The sequence below is a fragment of the Sipha flava genome, unplaced genomic scaffold (assembly GCF_003268045.1).
Source record: "Sipha flava isolate LNK unplaced genomic scaffold, YSA_version1 118_pilon_pilon, whole genome shotgun sequence".
Classification (NCBI taxonomy): domain Eukaryota; kingdom Metazoa; phylum Arthropoda; class Insecta; order Hemiptera; family Aphididae; genus Sipha; species Sipha flava.
The window spans coordinates 659,305-684,614 of record NW_020271743.1 but is presented as its reverse complement, the minus strand read 5'-3'; the positions used below and the strand labels follow the sequence as shown (position 1 = coordinate 684,614).

Here is a 25,310-nt window from a genome sequence, read left to right as displayed (position 1 = left end):
GGTGTATACACATTCAATTATAAATACGCAGCTAATTTTATTGAAATTATAGGTTATAATACGTTTGATCTAAAACGAAATAACATGTACATAAACGATAACGATTAAAAAAACAATATGCAGTTTGATGCAAAACACAAATATTTGAAAAGACTCTGGTAAATTGAAAAAAAATAAATTACGCCACTAAAACGAATTCTTTCAGTTCGAGTACCTACTTATATTTATAATAATTTAACCATTTACATACTCCGTTAAGAACAACAATGCGTAGAAAGTATAATAATACTTTAAATAAAAATGCGGCATTTATAAAATTTTATTATAAATAAAAAAAAGTAATGCTCTCTGGAATCAATTGATATGCGCCGTGTGTGTGGAGAAAAAATAAATATTTTTTCGAGGTATTAAACATGAATTACGTGATTTTCTCGAAAAATAAAAATAAAATCTCCGACTGATCAATTCGACGAAACACAACATTTAATAATAATAATAATAGTACGTATAATATTGTGTGTACGGAACGCGGAAAACGTTTTTGTAGAACGCCGGCTTGCCACCGATAGGCGTGTGGAAATGTATTATATTGTGCGTATTATACATCCCAACAATGATATATAGTGGTATACGGTGCATATTGTACACAGCGCGTATATGCGATATTATTCAAATATGAATACGTCCATTTAGAGCGTAACGTAGTGTAAAAGTCTTCTTTATTTTCTTTCCTTTTGCTTCGAAATCGTCTCCGTTTCCCTAAATACTAACGGTGATCGGTTCGTTAAAAATACCACAAGTGAGTGGGGGGGGAGGGGAACCTGATTATTATTCATTTTATGTGCACAAATCGTATAAGCATCCGACACGTATGTGTGCGCACGAGACGTGTATCATGACGTTTCGCCAGTGGCGTGAGGAATTTTTTTTTTTTTTGTTAGCGTTACACGCACACACACAAAACAATAACAAGTGCGAGTATGGAGAAAGAAAAAAAGAAAAAAAAGAGCGATAAAGGATTTCAGCAGTCGGCGGAATGCACGACATCCGCCGCAATGACCGCGATCGTACGGACCGTATGACGTGGTCGCGCGGTAGCGGTAATTCGCGTAAGACACATTTCTACGGATTTCGTAAGAGGGGAAAAAAAAAATAATATAAAATAATCGAATAAACAAAACGGAATTTCATCAATTTCCAATTGTACGCGTTATCCCTCCACGGCGATTTTTCACGCTGGTCACGTTAACACCCGTGAAGCTGGTTTCGAAAGAAGAAAGTATAACGCGTGGTACGTTGCCTCGGCGTACGCGCGGCACTATCTCGTCGGTTTCCTGGTCCGCCGCGGTCGAGACGCGTGTCCGAGTCGCAGTGCCAAACAACAACACGTCGCGAACGCATATCAATCTCTCGTGACCGTTCGCCATGTCCGATTCGTCTTCCAGTACAACGGTAAGCCAAACTCGTTCGTTTCCGTACGCGGCCCAGTGGTTCGCAAACCGACCGCCGGTTGTGTGGTGTGTGTGTGTGTGTGGGGGGGGGGGGGGGGGGTGGGTAGAAAATACGCGCGTTTTTTCGTGACGTACGTGTGAAAACGCGCTTCGGCTTTTCGAAAATTAACAGTCCAATGATGCCGCGTTAGGCGACCGATTTCGTTTCGTTTGTCCGCACCAGGTGCGATATGAATCCGTTTTTCGTGTCTTGAACTGAATCGGGCTTGGACGACGAGAAAACGTGGAGACCGCCGGTGGATTATTTTATTTTGTTATCGCCTAGAATCGCATCCGGTACGATTTTAAAAACTCCATTGCTCGCGCTTTTCTCTCCCCGGTCGAGTAATTCATTTCAACCGCTCGAAACAACACCATTGGTTCGTTCGTTCCGGCGACAGCTGACTTTAAAAGTTCGTTCGCTGTATAAAGGTACACCTGATCGTTGTGTTTATTTACCTATATCGGTACCTTATTGTGTTATGGCAATGACTATCCGACTCGTTAACCTTTTTGTTACTTGATAATTGTGTCAATAAAGACCATTACCAAAAATGTTTAACTACATAACATACCGTGTAAACTTTCATTAAAGTAATTAATCTTTTTATTATTTCCATTAGCCGGAGGGGGATGAAATAACGACTTCTTCGTACATAATGTCGGTGTTTAAAAATTGATAAAACGTTTACGATCGTCGCTCATACTCAAAATAGAGTGCATGATCATTAATAGGGGAAAAAAATAATATTTTTTGAATAAAAGTTTAACATCAAAAGAGCACCGAAAAGAAAAATGTAAAAGATGATTCAAGAAATCACTTAAAAAATGTACGAAAAAGTAAACGTTTCGAGCAAATACACCGATAATAGGAATTTAAAAAAAAAATAAGCACTCCTTTAGGTCTTATATAAATTGGTGCGCGTGTATTTTTCATCACATATAGATTATCTGTTGATTCTAAATCTCAGGTTCGTCAGGAGGCGTGGAAGAAAAATCAAATTACTAAAACTCTTTTCCGTTAGGAAGATTGTCTTAATAGACGATGTTCGGAATATTTAGTCTGACAGTATAAATACAATCTCGTGCACGCGTTACTTCGTCAATTGTAAGTGTAAACTTCCGTATATATGCTCTTGAAGACCGTATCCAGTCTTTATTCCAGTGGTGGCGATGGCGGATTTTCTTTTAGTCACGATTTGCTTAACGTTTTCTCACCAACAGAAATTTGTACCGACGTACAGCGAGACTCGCGTTGTACGCACATATTGAAATCAGCGACTATGTTTACGTGTGTTTTTCAAACCTGTAGCAAAAATATGCCCATTCGTTTGCGGTCTTAGAACTATTTGTACATAATTTCAAATAGGGTCTGGGGCGCGTAAAGGGTTACAAACGTTATAATGTGCAACGGGAGAAGACCTAATTGCTATCGTTATCTGAGTCCGCCATAAATTAACGTACAACTAAAAGTGCACGTAGCTCCATTATGCCTTCGAGATACATTATAACTGAACCATGCATTTACATTTATACTTGTCTATCGGCGGCGAATCTAGGCACGTACGCTACATTTCAATGAAATGCAAATACAAATATTGGTACAAACACAAAGATCGGATATTTTATAAGCGTTTTTTTTTTTTTTTAACTATTGTTTTAATACCATAAGTGTACAAATAGATTATTAATTTATAAACATACGTGTAACATTTACAAAAGATTTGGTGCCCGACTTGAAAGAGGTTCGCAGACTGATGCTCGATCGCTAACTCGATGTGTGTTAATAATCATTAAAAAAAAACACAAATTATTTATACGAGAGGTATATTTAAACACAAAATATATTTTAACTAAATACAGAACATGTGATGATAATTGAATATTGTACTTTTACCGTTGTGACGATGACTATTAACTGGTTTCAGCACCGCAAATACGTCGATCCGTGGGACCTGGACCTGCGTGAAGTGTCGTGGAGACACTCGAGCGACACGACGGACTGTTCGGCCGACCAAGTGGTGTCACTGTCCTCGGCGGCCGGGCCGGAATCCACGAGGTCCGAGTTCGTGTACGTGCCGGGTCCGTCGCCAAAGACCAAGGCGGGCGGCAGGACCAGGAGTCGATCAGTGGCCCGGTACGACTGTTGCCAGTGTTCCCCGAAATCGTCCATGGCCCTTCTACCCCCTGATGCGGGTAAGAACGAATATAGTATTACAACTGCGGTAGCACAAAAACGTGTCCATCGATTGAGGTTCAGTCCAACGCCGTGTATGAGAATTCCTCGGACTTTTCCGGGTCCGACGAAATTCATACAACGTACGGAAGCCCCGAGTTAGAATCCCAGGTTTAGTGGATAAGGTTGCATGATTTTTAACCGCTGTCGCGATGGAGAAATCATGTTTTCGATACGTTTATTCGGTCGTTATCGGTGTCTCGACAACAACGTTTAATTATGAATATTAATAACGTATAAAAGCACAGTTAAAAATTGTTTTTCTTCGCAATATCATTATAACGCAGCAGACTTTTAAATTACAATCATTAAAAACTTGTAGACCAATGGTGATGGTTCGTGGATAAATAAGTAGAAGTTGCGAACATCTGAGATATTAAAACTTAAAAACTACAATAATTATAGTAACAAAGGAAAAGCACGGTCGCGGCTCGGCGATGGTGCAAACTTCGAAGGGACTGTATAGTATAGACGTAAAAACGCCTAAACAAAGGGGGTATTTTCCTCTCCAGCCTGTTGTATCTATGTTCATTTTGAAAACACAGGAAACAATCTGTCGAACTTGGCAACTCACCGTTCTACTTCATCGCGGTATTTTTCGCCTTTATGTACCATTTGCGTATACGCATGCGGTGAATATATTATGAACGAAAATTATAGGACAACAATTTCCATACGAATAATAATCATACTAATATAAAAAAGTTTATAGAGAATATTTGCCATGCCAATCAGTATATTATTGAGGGCTTAGGGAGACAGATTCTCAAGTACTGCCAAAAGCACAAATAAGAGGACGAACTGGGAAGGGGTTGTTTATAGCTTCCCTTCAAAACTAATAACTACACCGGTTCACCGTATCTAGTAAGATGCATTGTGTTCAATTTTCCAGTTCCATCTCACTTAAACATCTTAAACACTGTTCGCGCCAATGAGTACTATCCCACAGTGAGTGGTACAATCGTTACGCAATGATCGATTCTCAATAATAACGGTAAAACGGACGTTTTCGGCACGTTCTAAACGTGCATTTACGTATAATATACGTATATAGTTTATTAGTATGTACGTGCGGCGGTATGTAATGATAGGTATTAGCAGTAGTGTTAAAATGAGTAGCCCCTAGTATTACGGACCGTAATTTAACCGTAATTTACGGTACGATATTGTATCGAATCGAGCGAGCGGCACGCGTTAGACCAGTTAAGCACGGTCGATATGGCCTGCATTGAATATTTATTTCTTCAAAAATTTCTAATTTTTTTTTTTTTTTTTGAAAAGAGATGTCAAGTATCAAGTGCAACTCAAAAATAAAAATAAACTATTATTATTATTAAAAAAAAAAAAATCAATACGCAGTACAATGTTAATTTTTTTCTTAATTATAATCAAAAAAAGAAATACGTTTCGTTTCGATTTAATTCGTTTATTTTAGATTTAATATTAAAATGAGTAAAAAAAAATAAAGTTTTTTTGCCCCGCGCGAACCTTTGACGTGAATATACAGTCCATTGGCAATTCGAGTTAGAAACCAGTTAGACGATCGGAACCCGACAGACAGTGACTGTATACAGCAAACGAGACGCGGTATCGAGATCGGACCTCGGGCTTGGAAGCGCACCCCCGATCCGTATAACATTGTGTTTTTTCCGTTTTCAGCCGAACCGTACGAGTGCTGGGAACCCGGTTGCAAACGGCCGCTGTACCGGTACGACGATCGCGTTTTCTACCCCGTTGCCGCGGGGTCGACGAATCAATGCCGTTTGCTGTACAATGCGTCGAGGCCGGAAGTCCGCCGGAACTCGCGTTACAACACCAGGTAAGCTTTTTCGTAGTGGGTTTTCATTACGGTGTGTTTATTGACGTGACGTGCACATCCATTATGCGCGCGCCAGTACACGTTACACTGTATAATTTTGTGATCGCGTGCGGGTACTTTTCCCGTCCAATAAAGCTCCGGTTCGCTTCTCACCCCCCCCTCCCTCGTCATTTCCTCGATTTCCTTCGTCAGTAAGCGATCGCCTACTTACCGCCGCCGTGGTCGACGAAATTCGTCGACGGCACAGGGACAAAAGGCGCGCGTTCGGGCGAAGGAATAAAAACGAAAAGCATCGGACTCGCGTGAAACAGATAGTGTAACGGCTCGTTATTCCTCCTCGGCGACCCGTGAACTCCGTTCCGAAGGCTAGCAGATGATATATCATAAAAACGTGTGCGCCTAAGTCGAAACTGTCGTTTACCCCACGCTATTTGGCCGACCGCGTGGTGCTATGCTCCCGTTTCGTATAAGAGACAATATATACATCGATAGCCCGAGGGCGCCTGAAGTCACTCGTATTAAAATTGTATTTTCATCCCTTGACATCCTCAAAACGTCAATATAATTTAATACCGGTATTGTTTTTAAAATCAATCGAAATAAATTATACTGTACGTAATAGTACACGGACTGTTTCGTATCGCAATTCACTAACCTCTCGCTATTGATAAATGGAAATTATTATCAATTTATTTTTAGACGTTGTACAATTACTCATCTAGTACTGGCATTATTATTATTATTATTATTATTACTTTGGATTTCAAACTCGCAAGAATCTATAGTTCAGTCATTTTGTTTTTTCAGAGTAATAACATAAAATATGGTACAAATATCAAGAAGTTTTACTAAGTTGGTCCAAAGAACTAATTTAACTATTGATTACAATATTATACAGTATATTAGCATCGACTACCCTGAACTGTTTATAATTATTTATTTTATATATTTCATATCTTAAGATTTATTACAATAAATAACCAGATAAACCAGAGGCACATATATTAGGGTTTAAATGTTTATGTATTTGTAGCGTTCTCACAGCGTTAATTATTTGACAGAAATTCTAGTATTCCAGAAAATCATTAATAATAAGATCTACAATTATTGGACAATAGATCTAATGATAATTGATAATTATTAACCTCAATCCTTCATACAGGAAATTTATCGATACATCATTATTTACAGTATAAAAGTATTTTGTATAAAAGTGTTCAATCATTTCTAACGAGCCATATTACATTTTTAGTTGTTTTAAACTTTTTTAGATTTAGATAAAAAACATTTCAAAATTACCAAAATATCATCTGTAAAATGTACATTAATTAATAAAATGGCCTTCTTGAGCATATCTGTCATACCTAAAATTCAAACAGAATAATATTTATAAAGATTGACAATGTGAGAACAGGAATTGAGATAAACTGAGATAAATGGGTGGCGTAAAATATAAAATATATTTTTATTTGTGTATTATACTAAATGCCAATTATAAATAATTTTTAATAATATCAACATGTACATTTACTTTCACGGATTTACTCATCGACTTATAACACTAATTAGAGTAGATATATATTACAATAATACAATATAAACCCATATTTCATTTTATGAAAAATAATTTTCGATACCTATCCAATTAGTTTTGAGTGCTACGTTATAAGCACTTTGGAATTATAAAAATATTTTATATTTTATCATTGAAACTTGTAGTACTCGTATTTAATATTGCATTTGATCTGAATAAAATATTAAGGTAGGTAGAAACAGTAATAGAAAATAAATTTTAAATAAAATGTTATTAAAAAATAGAGAGGAGGGAACAAAAAAAGAAGAAATTGACAATGACGTAACGTTACGATACCGTAAGGGCCAAAAGTTGATAAAGAATTCAAGATAAATGTCTGGCTATATCTCACCATCCAAATCGATAACGTTAGATGAGAAACCTTTAAATCTTTAAAATAGATAACATTAGGTTTTTAACCAACTTAAAAAATAAAGTAAAAAGTTTGATAATATTTTAACTATAATCAGCTGAAATATCGCATAAAGATATAATTTCAATAAGAAATCCGTGAATAGTTGTCAATATTTTCACATAGACTCAACTTACATTCTAATTCAGCAATATCGTGTAAATTAAGTGAAGAATATTTTTACTAAACATTTTACAATTCATAATAAAATAGACAAAACCTAAAACAAAACAATACTCTGAGTTTCTAAAATATTCAATTTAAAGTCTAAAGCAATAGAAGTAAAACAATAATAACAAAATTAAAATATTGGACTTTCAAAAATAACTGTTGACTAAGCTATAGAGAATATAATGACATTTGTTAATAAAGGAATCAAAAATATATTGTTCAAAAATTGAAAAACAGATCTCGGTGCGCGATGATAAATGTCACAATAATAAAACTTGTACGATAAAATTATAACTAAAGAACCATAAATACATACAGGTAACTGGCTTAAATAACTCAAGAATGTTAACACTGAAATGGTTGCATAAATTACACTAAACTATTGAATTAGGTAAATTTTAAAGTATTTCCATATAATTGATTAAATTTTATTCTCTTACATAATATAATAGTTAAATAATTATTACTTAATAGCAGTGATAAATTAAATGAATTTCAGTGTATATGTATATGAGCTATCTATAAAAATAACCTTTGTTTTTTTTTCGATCTAAGACGCTAAGTGGCTGAACAATAATAGTTCCATCGTGGTTCTTACAAGAAATGTTTAAAGAAGGTTGTCTTGAGACGCAATCGTGAGTTTCGCAAAACGATAACTTACATCCACTCCTTTCACGATGGAGAATGTCTTCGCGTCGAAACTTTAACGGTAGTTGTCTGATTGTCATTTTGTCAACGTTAGTTGCTGGTCGAAGGATGTGTTTTCGATGAGAATCTCTATTACCGCGAAGAAACGATCGAATCGTGAAATTTCAACGACAGTTTTCTTCAAATATTTTCCACGCGACGTGATGTGTTACAGCGTTAAGTTTTGATCGATTATTTTCTTCGCTAAAGCATGCGTAATCGGCTTACCGAGCGTTTCGCGATCCATGTGTTTATTTCGATGCGCACGTAACATCGTATAATATTGTATACAAAACACACCTAATATTATGTGTATATATGAATGTGTAACTTATCACTGCGTCATAATAAAATACACGAGTGTAAATAAACTTTGTAAACCGATCACATATTTTCGGTTGTATGGTCCGTTTCGGTAACACACACATACTATTTACAGATTATCGGAAGAGTTTCCCTTTCAAAATCTGCGTGCCGAAAAAACCGACATGGAGTCCACGTAGGTACTGCGCCGTGTTGTACGAATAATACATTCAAGGTTCGGAATGCGTCTTTATCGTTCGTTTCACGTTTACTCGTACAATATGATGTCGATCATAAATGGTCTCGAGTACGAGGATTTTTTTTTTTTTTGTTCCAAAAGTCTCGGAAAAATATTGAACTCTCTCACCAACGATCGGAAAAAAACGTCTTCTTTCGGCTCAAATTTTTCATCGTAATTGATAAATTATTTTAAAACGAGTGTGCACAACAGAAATTCCGAGTTGCGATGGAGGCTACAAACCGCAGGGATGTCGTAGCTTTGATATGTTAAAATAAGCATATAAAAATAGCATTGTAATTATCAATTAATATTCAATTTTGATCGTTCTTAAGCGAAAATCGTAAGAACGGTGTTGCGCAATAGTGATAAAACCGTTTCTTAAAGAGAAAAAAAAAATCAGACGTTTAAAACACCAACAAAAAAGGTAGGGCCATAGCCAGGTGGCCACTGTGTGCATATTGCGATGTCGATATAGTCGCCGAAAAATGTCGCAATCTTTGGAAATAATTTTAACGACCTCATCGCTCAGTAATGTTTCTACTTATTTTTTATCTTTCACCGTCACGCGTATTACGTGCGACTCTTCTGTTGCTTTTATGCCTGCCGTTTTACGCGACTTGACGGCTGCTTTTTATGCCTTTCGATCGTCTGCAGAATCTTCCTCGGAAATAAAATACTGTCTGTACGCATCGTGCGGACGCACGTTATTCGCTCCCGGAAACGTAGACGATTTCTGTACGGGTTTAAGTATCTGTTTAGTGCGTATATATATATATATATATATATTGTCGTACAGGTACGGTTATTGTTCGGTAACAGTGTGTATTCACGTCGGCATATGCACTCATGGACACACGTACGGACGACTGGAAATAACAACAATAAACAAAAGTGTATTGCGAGTTTGTTTAAAATATAATAACTATTGATTATTCCTAGCAAAACCGCTTGCACTTTTTAACGCGTACAGAAATTCTATACATTTGACCCGCGCGTAAACCATTTCGGCAACGTAATACAATGCCACGTAGCTCATTAAAACAGTAATTCAACCGTGATGATCAAATCGTTGCTTTTCGTATTTATTACATTAAGCATTCTGCGAACGATCACTGTTGAGCACTCCAAACAACAACTGTGTTGCATTTCAAAAATATCAGCAAACACAAAAATATTGTAGTCCATATTTTTCCGTTAACATTGTTTGGGCCATATTGTTCATCGTGAATTATTCGGCTACCGTGACGAACTATAAAATATTGATAGTAGTCTGCGCTCTGCAGTAATAATAATGAAACATTAAAATATAAAAGAAAAATTATTCGTTTCAACCGTGCACTTATTATGTATTGATGTTAATTTGTCACCGTACAACATTATATAATCTACATACGGAATTACATAACACATTTTCTGCATAACGGAACTGTAACACGTGCCACTGTGACATAACGTAATACGATGGTGATATACAATATTATTGGAATTTTGAAAGGTCCCACAAATTCAACTGGGTTTTATTATATTTTTCCTAACAATCAAAATGTCACTTAGCTAACTATTAGAATTCGAAACCATGTCAATTAATTTTTTCACGTGCAAATAATGTAGTTTAATGTATGGAAGTAAATATAATATTTTCATTGGACTAAATGAAAAATAAACTTTTACTTGATAGTAATCTATTTGACTGAAAAATAATACTTCTATATATATATATATATATGAATAGTATTTGGTACTTCGTGTAACACAGTTAAAACAATAAAAATAAAAGTATAATTTGGGTAAAGTTCCGAATCTATAATAAAAAATGATATGATATCGGAAAAAATTGAACACATATTTTAATCATTTCACCGAACTTTTGATTTTATTTTGTTATATAAACTCATAAATTGTTCGTTTCAACTTAATATTTTTATTATATGATTTTAAGGAATCGTCACTTAGCTAAAGATATTCCCATACACAATGGTGAAACTACTATCATTGAGGCTCTATTATATCTGTAATCCAACTTTTGAAACATTGGATTGTTTATTTATATACAATAAAACAAAAAATATTCATGATCAATAAATAATCTATTGAATTATTATTACAAAAACAATAATAATTTTTTGTTTGCGACAAATGAAAATGAAAATACGATGAAAATAATTTTTTTTCTGATCTTGAGCAAACGTTTTTTTTCGCATGCTCATTTTCTATCAAAACCGTCGCAAGATCACTAAGCCACGTTTAAGTCTTAGTGCTTTTTAGGTAATTTTTAATTAATTTAAGTTTTGAGAATGTCTTTTCGGTACTTGTTACATTAACCGGTAATGCAAGGAACAAGTAAAACGCCGTTAACAAGTTAGGGAAATAACATTGTAGGCGTATAATGTATTTTTAACAATTATTAATGATAATCTAAAAACAATCTTGTTGACATCGGATAATTCGTATACACGTTCAATAATCACTAATCAGTGTACTTCGTATTATTTCTATATTCCATGGTTTTATTAACTTGAATTGATTTTTTTTTTTTAACGGTACAGAACTTCACTGCGAGGCTCTTTAACGATGAGACTTGCGAATAATAAGTAGTTTTGCCTCTAATCACAATTTTTAAAAAATTAAAAAATCTAAGAAAAAAGTAAATAAATGTTAGCCAACTCTTGTTTTAAACAAAATGTTGATCAATTTTATAACAATGAAGAATCAATGAAGAACGTTTTTGAAATTTCTTTTTTCTACACTTAAAATATGATCGCACCACTTTCCTCTACAAAAGTGAATGAAGCGAAATAATTTAATTTTTAAGGATCACTAATTACTTCCTATACTACTCTGAAGTTTAAAAATGATAAGACCATGAATTTTTTTCTATTATTACATTATTTTAAAATACTATAACAAAGAGAACGATTTTAGTAGATGACTTTAAGTTTCGAAGTTATTTCAATCTATCAACATATAATAATCATATATGATAATGCATATTTGGCCATTTTTCATATGAATCGGCTAGACAATTACGAAGAAGAACAAAGTAATTTTAAGTATTCGAAAATGTAAATGTGAAGTAAAATTTTAATAAATATATAAGATAAAAAATAATATATATATATATATATATATAAATTACGGTATTTTAAATAAAAAAAACCTAAAAAGTTATTTTAATTGCGACCGGTTCAAAACATACAAACTAATTTTTTTTATTTTAAAATAATTTAAAATTAATGTTTTACGGAGACTGTGTATGCATGCCTATATAAATAACGTGACATTGTATTATTTTATTTTTACCCTATGGTTTTTAACAGGTATAAAAAAATGTACGGAAGCACGTAGGCAATGGTTTTGAAAAGAAATCGACCGACTATCTATAAATCAAACAACTGCACGTTGTTTGAAAAAATGCAGTTTTTAAAAAAACAGTAATTTTTAATCCTACTTATTGATTTATTTATATAAAACTATTAAAAATAAAACAAAATAGCAAAATAATCAAATTAATATGATTGAAATTCTTTGATTGTCATGGAACATTTGAATTAGATTAAAAAATTGTAATGTGAAAAATACAATAAAAATGATACACTGAATTCCATTTATTTTTAATTAGATAAATTGTAACTCATGTCAGCATAAAGTTATTTTAATATTGATTGAAAACAATCAAAAAAAAATAAAAAATCGTAAACAAAAACGTACAGAGCTTCAAATATCTGGGCACAGAGATCAATGAAAGTGCTAATAGCCACGAAGAAGTTAAAAAACGAATTACAGCAGCAAATAGATGCTACTATAGTCTAATGCCACTTTTCAAATCAAGACTACTATCAATAAATTCTAAAATAACGTTATACAAAGTCATAGTCAAACCGGTTGCCCTGTATGCATGTAGTACATGGGCCACGACAAAATCGGATGAAGGAAAGTTAGGATTTTTCGAAAGAAAGATATTAAGGAAAATCTTCGGTCCAAAGAGAAATAACGATGGAGAATATGTGGTGAGAGGCAACAGGGAATTGTATGATCTATACAAGGAACCTACAATTGTTGGGTCCCTGAAGAGTACGAGGATAAGTTGGGCAGGACATGTATGGAGGTCAGAGGGAATGATTGGATCAATAACTAAATGGAAACCCGACACTAAGAGACCTCGAGGACGCCCCAGACAAAGACGGGTGGATAGAGTAAAGGAAGACTTGAAACTCCTGAACGTAAGAAACGAAGAAGAATGTGCAAATGATAGAGGAAAATGGAAACAATATGTTGTTGCGGCGAAGGGCCTTAAGGGCCTGTAAAAGCCCAGAAAGAAAAAGAAGAAACAAAAACGTATACATATATAGTAATTGGACGGCATCCAATTTTTTAACTAAATCGTAGGCTCCATTTTATGAACGATTCTCCCACGAGTAAAAAAAAAGGAAAGAAATATTTGGTTACTTTAGTGAAACGACTTTGGTTAAACGTTCAGTTTGAAAACAATGTTTCATTTATTCCGAAAAATGCTGAGGTAACATTAGCCATCTGTTATTTAATAGATAACATCATCTAATGTAGAGGTTTCCAACCTTTTTTGACTCACGGCACCTTTTATTATTTTCTAAATATTTGAAGGCACCCTATCGGGTGCCTGCCTATGCCCTGTACTCTATAGTTAATACCGAATACGCAATACTAATATATCGTACATTTAAATTCATATATTGTAACTTCGGTTTTATTTAGCATTAATAAACAATAAAGATAAGATAAAGTCACAAGTACTTCAACGTGAATAACTTTAAAACAGTTCACATCAAATCGATAGCAATCGAATCAGTATGAAAACTAAAATAGATTGAACATCTCAGTATTACTATGTAAAACTTATATGTGTTAATAATTAATTCATTAAATTATATTGTACATACCTAATTAATTATACACAATAGATTTTATACTATAGACATAGAGTATAGTCTGTTTTATTACTCACAGTGCTATATTTTTCATGAAATCATTTAAAAATAAATATAAAATTCAAATATTTTTGCGGTACCCTAAATTTAATCTCGCGGTATCCTAGGGTGCCGCGGCATCCTGGTTGGGAATCTCTGATCAAATATATGAAAATGTTAAACGAAATAATACAAGACGAAGACAAAAAAATATATAAGTATATCAAAAACAAACAGCCATTTTGTTTCCTAAATATTTGGGACGATTTTCTTTTTGGCTACTTCTATTTCAAGACATTTAAAATAGTAGTTATCAAATAAATAAACAAAATGTGAATAATAAGGATTGAAAAATTGCAAGAATCATCTTTCTCAAACATTCTTAACTCTCTCCCACAAAAAATCCTGATCAAAATATTGGTGTAAACATGTTATTGAACATTTGAGTACTGCAAAGAACTCAATCCGCTAAAATATGATTTAAGTTTTGTTTATCCATTAATAGATTACCAAAATTATCACGATTTATCGATCAATCGATAGGAAATGATTAATTTTATTATATTTTCTTTCCGAGTGTTCTTTATTTTTAATTTTTGAAATTTCCTACGTATTTTAAATGTTAGGGGAAAAAAATTATTTCAATTGTTTATAACTTACAAGTAACAAAAAAGAAAAACAATAATTCATCAGTAGAATACAAAGTTATTTTCTGGACCATGTGTGTTTGACAACAACTTTTCTTTTTGAATCAAATTACTGAGCTATGTATTATGCACCTCACATAAACTGCCGAAGGAAAATGCGAAAGAAAAATAATTTTTTTGGATAGCAGCTCAAGTTACTCAACGAAGCATAATTTTCTCTCCTGAGGCATTTTATAAATAAATAATGTAAATAAATAATGTATACATATATACAATATACATATTATGTGTCCAACTGAATTTTCTTATTTATTTGAAAATATTATTTACCCATAAAAAATGTTTTGATTGACCAATTAATACAAAATATTGTAATTACATTTTTAATACATTTTTATTTTGATAAAAATATTTTTTTGTACAATATCGTATCGTTAAAAATCTTTTAAGTTAATAAATCAGAACCACAATGGGACGACAAACTTTACTATTGGTCCGAAATCACGAATCAATAATATATTAATAAAATATCAAAGTTTTACATCGTGATACCTTTTTTTAACAATATATTTTTACAAGCGTAGAATAATTTGTAATTTGTATTTTGATACATACTTCTCGAAATAATGAATATAATAATCGACTTATCTTTTACGGATTATAATACATACTTGTATATTCTAAGAAAATAAAGTACTTAACAGGAGTAATCTAGATAGTAATCGAACATCAGACAATATTCACGAATATGCAAGTATAAAATATTTACTCAACGTAATCAAATACAAAATAAAAAAAACAACAAATAAAAAAAAAATTATACACCACATATGAGTAAGATGTACGAAGTATATTTACCCTCGTAGCATATTTATTTTACTTCATATTTTTAACCGTCTAAAATGTAAATACTAGGGAATAGTAGTGGGTATATTGATTATTGTTTGGAACTGATGAACTTAATGAAATTACAAAGATTATGTTTTATTAAGACTACGTCTGACCATTGCTTATGATTCATTTGAGATTCCCGTATATGCCAGCATTCCATTCAAAGATGGTTTAACATGTTTCAGTCCATGGTTCATGAATAAGTGGTACTACACATCCATCACAAAATTACATTTAAAAATCGAAATTTTCGTCATTATCCTGATAAAATAGTTGATGTAGTTAATTTATCTACATTTCTACTATCTACATATTTGTTTTTATAACTACTGGGTCGTCAAGTTAACTTGTCAACGTTACCTAATGGCTACCGATTACAAGTGCTTGTCTATTCAAAATTGCATTCATCCCATAATTTTTTAATGCTTTGGCGAAGTCCAATGTCAAGCTACTTGAAATGTTCATAAATGCTTGGCACAACAATGAGACAAAACCGCTGCCCTTTTCTCGCATTTTTGGGACTTTTAAGCAAAAATACTAAAACTATATGGATCAGCCAACTATTGGGTAGTCTATACAAATATTCATCTGTTTTAAGTGTCGGTATAATACATTTTTAATTAGATTATGATTATATTAAATTTTTTTCTCAGTATTGTAAATATAAAATTGACACAGACTTAAATATATAAACAAAAATCTGTTTTCGATTTGAAAAGTGTTACGTATTGGCTTAAAATTATTTTATTTATCTGACCTGCAGTGGTTATAACACATTATTTTCAGATAAAAATCCGTTTTTTCCTTGTGATCACATCCTCCAACCGGTCGTAATAGTATTAAATGAGTTTTCAAAAATGGTCGAAAAAATATAACTGAGACGATAGATGGCCTTAAACTCCAAGATATCATTCCCGACACAAGCATACGTATTTAAACTTTGACTTCGGACAGATACTGTTGAGTAATTTATCGGATTTTTTTGTTTTTTTTATTGAAAAGTCTATTTACAATCTGTAAACAAATTTTTACAACAAGAAAATTTTATATTTAAAATAGGGTTAAAATAACATGAATAACGTATTGAGATAGAAACCCATTAGTAACAAATCTATTAATAATTTAATATATCTCTACACCATTTTCATTTTAATGGGTAAAACACGACTGTGTACGTTTGTTATCGGCAATACCTTTTTAAGCTACACGATTCCGTATGGTTTTACCTGATTTACACCTAACCTACACGATTGCGTACGCAGTTTTAAACTTTGATGCCAATTTTCATACTGGTATTAGTGTATACTAAATGCCTACACGAGTGAACTTGAAAAGTTTAATATATACTTTGTGTTTTATTGCTTTTATTACCTATGTTTAAAGTTAATGATATCAAATATATCAGATATATCGAAATTTCATAATTTCCGTTATATTATACGGTATTTTCCGAGTATCTGTAAAAGTAGTAGGTTATATCTAGATGTCAGAGAATCCAAATTTAAGCATTTTCAAATAATTTACTAACAATAATTTCATTGAATTAAAAACTGTCGATTTTATTTATTTATTAATTATTTTTCTTTTATTTAGCTATCCTCATTGTATTTATTATTTTTTTATTAATTTTTTTTATGAACTATTATAAAACTCTTAGTATATTTATTCTATATTTATTTATTATATTATATTTATTTATTATTATATTTATTTATTAGATATAATATGGTGACATTAGTAAATTTAAAAACCTTACATACAATTTCATATGCAATCGTGTTTATTTTTCTTACCCACCTTTTTGTTACCCATCTACAAACGTACGCAATCGTGTTGCCAAAAAGGACAAACGTACGCAATCATGTTCTACCCGTTTTAATCTGCGTGGCTGATTTTTTGGGAGGGTGGCAGTGAACATCTAGGATATTTTAGTGTTGCTATAAATATGTCAATGTACTTGAATCTTAGTGGAAACGTTTGTACATTTTCTTGGTCAATTTGGTGGTAGTACTTATTTTTAAGAATAACTAAAATATTTACCGTTCAAAACCAAAACTATGATCGTTATAATATATCTGAACGATTGTTATATTTAAAACCAACTTACATATCACATCATTAATACGAAAGAAGCGATACGATTTTATCATACTAAAATGAAAATAAAAATTACGTAATACATAATATTTTAATATGTGCGCGAGTATAAACTTTCATTGTTTCTAACATACGAGTATAATCATGTTCCGATAGAAAACATTTTTCCGGCCAACAGGGTTGCGCGTTAAACAGCATTAGTGGTTTTAAATACATTGCTATGAACAAACACGATCATGGGTATGATCAAATAATATGATTATACGTAGTTGAACGGAGCTCCAGGTATTTTAAATTTTGAATAACTAAAAACCACGAAATCTACAATAACTCCAATCTAAAACAATGCGCTCATAATAACAAGCATACAATGTGAGATAGGTACGCTCGTTCTGATTTGTTGTAAAATAAATTGACATTACATTATGTATACGTACAAAGGTGTACATTTGTATTACAATCGGTATGTACAACATAGTGCATACCGTATAGAATTCCAAAACATTTCAAATGTTTTAAATGTTATTAAAAACCAATAACAAAAGCTTTTACGGTATTTTTGGCTAAATATTTAAAATATTAGTCTAAAGAATTTTTTCTTCATTTAAAATAATTTATTTTCCATAAAATATAATTACGTACTACAAAATATAGGTCATTCTAGTCTATACAACTCAATATCAAAAAATATTTTATTGTTGCTATTTCGGTAAACTTCAAATATAACATCTATTGTTTGCATAATATGTTTTACATAATATTGGTAGTTATCCAGTGTTATTCTTTTATTTGAAAAAAAAGTATTTTTGATTTGTGAAAGCTCATATTTATTATTGTTTGTAATATGACTTTTTTCCATTGCTATCAAAGTATATTATACTACCTACATTGTAACAGCTCAACAACAACGTAAGTACGAAACGTAAATAAAGTAAAAATCCACAATATAAGAATGTTTCTTGCAGGTAATTTTTTTTTTTTTTTTAATAAAAGCAAATTAAACTAAGAAAAAAAAGAATGATTCGTTTCAGATGAAATAGAATGTTATGCGGTGATTAAATTATAAATTTCAAATGTTCAAGAAGTTTCGATAAACTTTTCAAAAATATACTGAAGGATAGTATTAATTATGTAGATTCAGGGCCGTCCCGAAAATGAAAATCAAGGGGGAGAGGTGGTGAATAATATGAAAAATGCCGACTACAATTTTTTTACTCAATGTATGTAGTGTAATTAACTATATGTAGTCGTATTTTTACTTTTTAACATGTATATATGTGTCAGTGTCGCACGTTATTAAAATTGACAGTTTAATTATACATATATAATATTTTATATTGTATAAGTAATTCTATACATTTTATTCGTGTATACACTGTATTACGAAATATGTAATATTTTTTTCCCGTAAGTAAAATTAGGTCCTTCTAGGGTATAATGAAACAAGTTCGACCGCCGACTAGTTTTTCGTTGTATGGGTGGTGAGACACCCCCACAAGATCCCCCCCTTCGGGACGGCCTTGTGTAGATTTATATCTTTTTATGTGTTAACAGGAGCGTACGACTGATGATATATTGAATAATTACTAACTTATTGAGTTTTAATCATTGATATATTCGTAAGTCAAAGGATTCGATAGATTTTAAACTAAATACATCCATTTTTGACCTTACGATCATTGTAAATAAACAGTAATCAACATAAATTTCTTACATTTTTTTTTTTTTTTAATGGTGTTCGGAACATCATATATATTATGCATAGTAACACATGAGTTTCATTATGCCGCAGCGTTCAAAATATGATAGTAGTAACAATATTCAGTGAAATAGCTTAGTAGTTTTAACATATTGCGAGATTCCTTTCGAAATTTTGGTTTAAACAGTGTTTTTATGTAAATTATATAATAAATATTCCATATCTTTCAGTTACCAGATACCTAGATGAAATGAAAATATATATGTGAACAATTTAAAATATGGTGATTAATATTGTGTTACATTTAATATTGTGTTACGACTTAGCAAGGTAGTATTTAAGTTGAGGCCATGGGGGAGGGGGGCGAAACTAATTTTTCTTCAATACAAACTTAAAAATAATTTACAGTTCATTACAGGGGCACACCCAAGGAGGGTTTTCGGGTTCGAACCCCGCCATTGAAATTTCTACATACTAGTAAACCTTTGTGCAGAATATGTGTGATGTGTGTATAACTATTGTGACTATTACAATAGTTATTAACAGTAATTTGTTGGTATTGAATTAAACTATAGTTATAATTAGAGACCAGATGAAATAAGAAATTTTGAACCCCACCTAAAAAATTCCTGGGTACGTCCCTGGTTCATTATCTACGGCTCATGTTCCTGTTGCTTATTCGAGTGAATAAATAAAAATACAAGTAATAATTAAATTTATTATTTATTTGATAAATATATTTAAACAGTGCTGGATTTAACATTTGTGGACACCTAGGCAATTAAAACTTTTGGCTTAACAAAATTATTTTTTACATACATCTTTGACATTACAATCCAATTAATTAAAATAAATAATTTTATTAATAAATAGAATCATGTTTATTAAATTTTTTTATTTGCAAGAAAAATGAATGAATTATCATATTATTTCTATTTTTTTCAAAATAATTTTGTTATTATTACTGCATATAACACCTACAACTTAATATATATTATATTTCATAATTAATTTTGTCCTGTAAATTTGTAAATAAAATACAGGTATTATTAAATAAAATAAAAATATAGTTTTCCGTTTTCACAGCGTGCCTTAAATGAATGATGCCCTAAAGGGGGCGCCTACTCTGCCTAATGGGTAATCTGGCTCTGTATTTAAAACCTACTGCATATAAAATAACTATTAATAATAACAACACAAATAGTTCTTATATTAAAATTGTACCTTCAGTCTGAATCCTGTATAAAAAATCAATAAATAATAATAGTATCCATTAATTATTTTTTAAAAACTTTAAAAAACAATTAATATAAGTAACTTAATTTAACAAATATCTAAGTAGAAAACATAAGGTTGGTAAGTAGGAAAATAACTAATTCCAATTTTTTTTTTTTTTCATTTTGGCAAATTTGTTGATTGTTTCATCAATGGATACAATAATATTTTTATGCACATGCAGCAAAGCCAAACCTGTTAGTCTATGTTGGCCTATTCTTGATCTAAACCATGATTTCAATTTACAAAAATATATTTGTGGCCAATATTTGCAAGTTAAAGAATATGGAAACAAATATTGTCAGTTATTATGATTTTTATTTGGGTTAGGAACTTCTAACTCCATAAAATACACAAATATACATGCATTTGTGCACAAAAAAAATGACTAAATACCTATGCACAACAAAAAGTACCACATATCATGTTGTAAAAAAAAAAAAAAAAGCGAGTAAAATTATTAAAGATTTATATAGCTCTAATAAATACAAAAATATACAATATGCATAAATGCACCAAAAAATGACTAACTATTAAATATGTGGTGAAAAAATGTTATTTTAAACTACTTTATACTATCTGATAAATACTTCGGTTATGGTTGTAAATGTCTATAACCGTAGCAATATCTATGGAAGATAATACTACTATTCGTTCCACAACCAAAAATGTTATGATATATGAAGATAAATAAAAATTGATACCCATGATCAAATTGACATATTATTGAATTTATTATCATAATATAATGACAGACTAGTAATTTATATTCTTAATTATTTATACATTACATTTTTTAAATAAATCAATGTATTATATTCAAAAAAAAAACACGAACCATAGGGGCTACGAATGCCACATTCCCCACCACAAATACGCCCTTGTGACTTGATATGAGTTACGAAAATCATCTCATATACAATAAGATTACACATTAAAAATTAATTACGTCTTAAATTTCAATTAAAAGCATATAATAATATAATATAATAAAGAAAAAAATAAAATAATTATTTTACAAATAGGATGGTGTAGTTTAAAAAAAAACTTTAACTATGTTTAAGAAATTGGGTACGATTGTATAATTTTTTATAAAATTATTTATTTTTGCCAATATTTCAAATATTTTTGTTTGATTCAACTTTTAATCGTTTAAATTATTTAATTTCTTAACTTTCAAAATCTGTAGTATAAATGAAGATTAAAAAAAAATGTTACAATTGTATCTTAAACAGGGACAATTTTAACACAGGTAGGGACAAAGTAACATTTTTAATTTTTTCAATTTTCAATGGTTTATTTTCATTTTTACAAATAGATATTTTACACTAACAATTATAAATAATAACATTTTGGTGGAGAACCTCCAACTCTAGAGCTTTTAATTTTTTGATGTATCGATTTAAACAATCGATACATTAAACTGATATGGAAAACCTTTAATATTAATAATCTTTAACCGCTAATCGTTCTGATTATCTTTCTGTAAGGCATATCTCTACAGAATTTTTCATAATTTTTCATCAGTTTCACGATTCGAAATTATCTTTCTTATCTACAGCATAACTATAGTAAAAAAAAATAAAAAATGTAAATTTATTTTTTATTATTAACCTAATGAAATATTGATCAACAATTTAATGTTACAATTGTCCCCCGATAAATTGTTACATTTTACATTCAATATAATTTAAAAAATGTAAATACTAAGAAAATTACTTACTAGTTAGTGTATTTTGAAGAAATATCTAAATAAACTACACAAATTTCTAACTAAATTAGCAGGAAAAATAAAAAAAAGAATAAAATGCAACATGTACCAAAAAAAAAAAAAGTAATCTTATAATTTTATTTACTTTCAGTTATCAAAAACACAATTTATTTTATTTTTCGGTGTTAATTATAACACCAACATTTCGATAAAGAAATATTGATAATTGGACTGTGAAACAACTGTCGTATTTATTTGATGTTTTTGTATTGGCTGTGAAGCTAGTTATTGCTAATGTTACAATAATTTAAAAAAATAAATTAAAATGTGAGTTCAAAGATTCAAGCGATAAAAAAAAAACGAAAATTATAAACAATTATTGTCCCTTAAAGTTATTTCAATTGTACCCAGTCTCTCCTACAAATTATGAAAATCGATGATTTCAATAAAAAATGCATACATTTTAAAATCTTAATATAATAATTGTTTTCATTTTTTTTTTTTTTTATCACTCGAACCTTTGAACTCACATTTTATTAGTAATATTAGATATTATTCGACTAATTTTTATCCGGTATGAACAGATGAAAAATTCATCAAACGAATATTTTTATTCTATCCAACACAAACATTAATTAACATTCTTTCTTCACAACCAATTTAAATTTCCACGGTTCGTTGGATGAAAATATTTCGTGTTTAGTTGCATTTTGCAAATTGCCTTTTTTTTCTTTTGGAGAAAATGAAACGTTCGTATCTGTATATGTTTCTAAATAAACTATGTCAATCGGACTCATATTTATTTGACGACCACGTTCTTTGAATCACAGCACACAAAATGATGATACACGTTTATCCAAATAATTATATTAACATCGCGTGAGTATGTTGTATGTGGAATGCATTTCCGCCGGGCTATTATTTTATATTTGTGGGAAAAGGGATGAACCACTTGTGTACGTACAAAACGTTCCTAAGAAATAACAAATACTCGAAGACAATCAAGGTCGCTGTCAGCCGTTAATGATAGTAACTGAACGTTATGGTCTGGTAGATATTTTACCCGTTGATGATATTAACTAACCGTTGTTCACTAATGATCATCCAAGTAGAAATCCTACATACATGTATTTGTGTGTGTATATAAGTTAGAGTATACTTTTAAAATATTATTTTTGTTAAAAAAATGTTTCAACTATAAAATCAGTCCACTAGAAAATAAAAAAAATTATTGAAAACTTTTCACATTAAACATTAAGGCTACCGATCCAACTGTACTTAAATACTATACGTAAAATACAGTGGGGCGGCCTTTAAAATTATTCCCTAACATTTTTTTCGAATAATTTAATTCGAATATAGCGAAACGTTCGATCATCAGTCATCATCATAAAAGGTTAAATTTCGCTTTTATTTTATATATATATATATTTATTATTTACTATGGCTTTATTTCACAACATTTAAATGTTTCTTAATAAATGAGGGTTAACCTAGGAGGTACGATTTATACTATTCGTATAATAAATAGTATGACATCATTATAAATTTTATTATTTTTAAATAAAGAGAATATACTAATTTGCTAATTACTATGCACATTTAAAACATAAAAGGAAACAACGTACTAACGATAGCATCGATTATTAAAAATAAAAGTTTTATTTTTATTTATTTGTTGTGTTCGCTTAACCAGTTATCGACTTGAGGGGGGAAGCAGGGAGACGGCGTACCACAACTAATTTTCAGAAATTTTAGCGTCCCCCTACTATTATTACGTTGTAATCATAACGTTTAACAAGTTTTGGGGATGCTCTTTTTTCTTTTTAAGTAACCAGAGTTTCCCTTCTTTAATTTTGCCAAGTCAAGCACTGCGCTCAAAGTTTATTAAACAAAATATAGATATTGATGACATGAAATATTTTACTGACATTGAAATTCAAATGACTTTGACTATTAGTTTTATCCCTAATGTGAATATTTTATATAAATTCAGAATGGATAATGCGGTGTGGGATATAAAAGTATATTCACATAATATTTTACAAAAATCGTTTATTTTACAAAATGTTGTTAAAAATAATTTTTATATTATAATAATATGTTTGGTTTTCCATGGTTTCTAAAATAATTCCTGATATTTTCAATATCATAACATTTTTGTACCGATCTTATACTTACATTAACATTTCTAATACAATAAGTATAAAATAATATCCAACATTATCTTAGAATCTAATATAAAAATACTGAATGAATGAATAAGTACACTTTTCATTATAATAATGTTTATAATATAATATTATTATACATTATATTTCTGACACATAATTCATTAGGAAATAATTAATGATTTTTTTTTTTTTTTGCAGTGACATGGACTCGATGTTTCGTGCCTATGAAACCAGTAGTGGAGAATATGATTCACCTGAAAATGTGATAACTAGTCAATTTCGCTATAACACGCTGGGTCATATGAAAATCGATTATTCTTCCAATTGGAATAATCTCGATAAATATATCTGTCAGGTTTAACATATTGATAACACATTTAAATGTTTTACTGCATAGACATATTAGTTGTAATGTTCGTGACTAATATTCGAAATATATTTCGAATTAGTTTTACTCTTCAAGTCTTATAATCATCTAAAATAGCTATTTTTAAATTAATTAAGTATATATTACAATGCAATAGTCAATCAGTATTTATATAATTAGATAATTTTAGGAAGATTTGCTCATTTAAAATGAGTGAAATAATATAATTCACATTATTACATTGAACATAATTTTAAATTAATAAATTCTTAATTATTAATAAATTAATAAAATAAAAAATTCTCATTCAGACTTTTATCTATTTGTAATATATATATAATATGTTTTTTTTTTTTTTTAACAGAATAAACGTACCTAGTATGAAAAATATTACAAAAATTAAAAGCATTTTATGTTATAAGTGAATAATGCACATTTTAAAAAATGCATAGTAACTAAAAAAACAATTAAAATAAAAAAATTTGAATTTTTATTAAATTTGCATAATATTCTTTTGCAATGTTTTTTAGTTTTTCATAACTATTAATAATGTTGGATTGCCAATTTAATTTCA

General features: G+C 30.5%; 1 protein-coding gene across 1 annotated transcript; it reads left to right on the top strand.

Annotated features, from left to right (window-relative positions):
- The first annotated feature begins 1,240 nt into the window (after nucleotides 1-1,240).
- LOC112693853 lies at nucleotides 1,241-24,902 on the top strand. Its single transcript, XM_025569099.1, has 4 exons — nucleotides 1,241-1,452; nucleotides 3,419-3,686; nucleotides 5,386-5,545; nucleotides 24,568-24,902. Exons 1-4 carry the CDS (start codon nucleotides 1,426-1,428, stop codon nucleotides 24,728-24,730), a joined length of 618 nt encoding a protein of 205 aa, XP_025424884.1. The 5' UTR covers nucleotides 1,241-1,425; the 3' UTR covers nucleotides 24,731-24,902.
- The last annotated feature ends 408 nt before the right edge of the window (nucleotides 24,903-25,310 follow it).

Coding starts and splice junctions, on each gene's coding strand:
- LOC112693853 (XM_025569099.1), top strand. CDS start 1,426: ATGTCCGATTCGTCTTCCAGTACAACG. Junction 3,687..5,385: donor CCTTCTACCCCCTGATGCGG/GTAAGAACGAAT, acceptor TTCCGTTTTCAG/CCGAACCGTACGAGTGCTGG. Junction 5,546..24,567: donor AACTCGCGTTACAACACCAG/GTAAGCTTTTTC, acceptor TTTTTTTTGCAG/TGACATGGACTCGATGTTTC.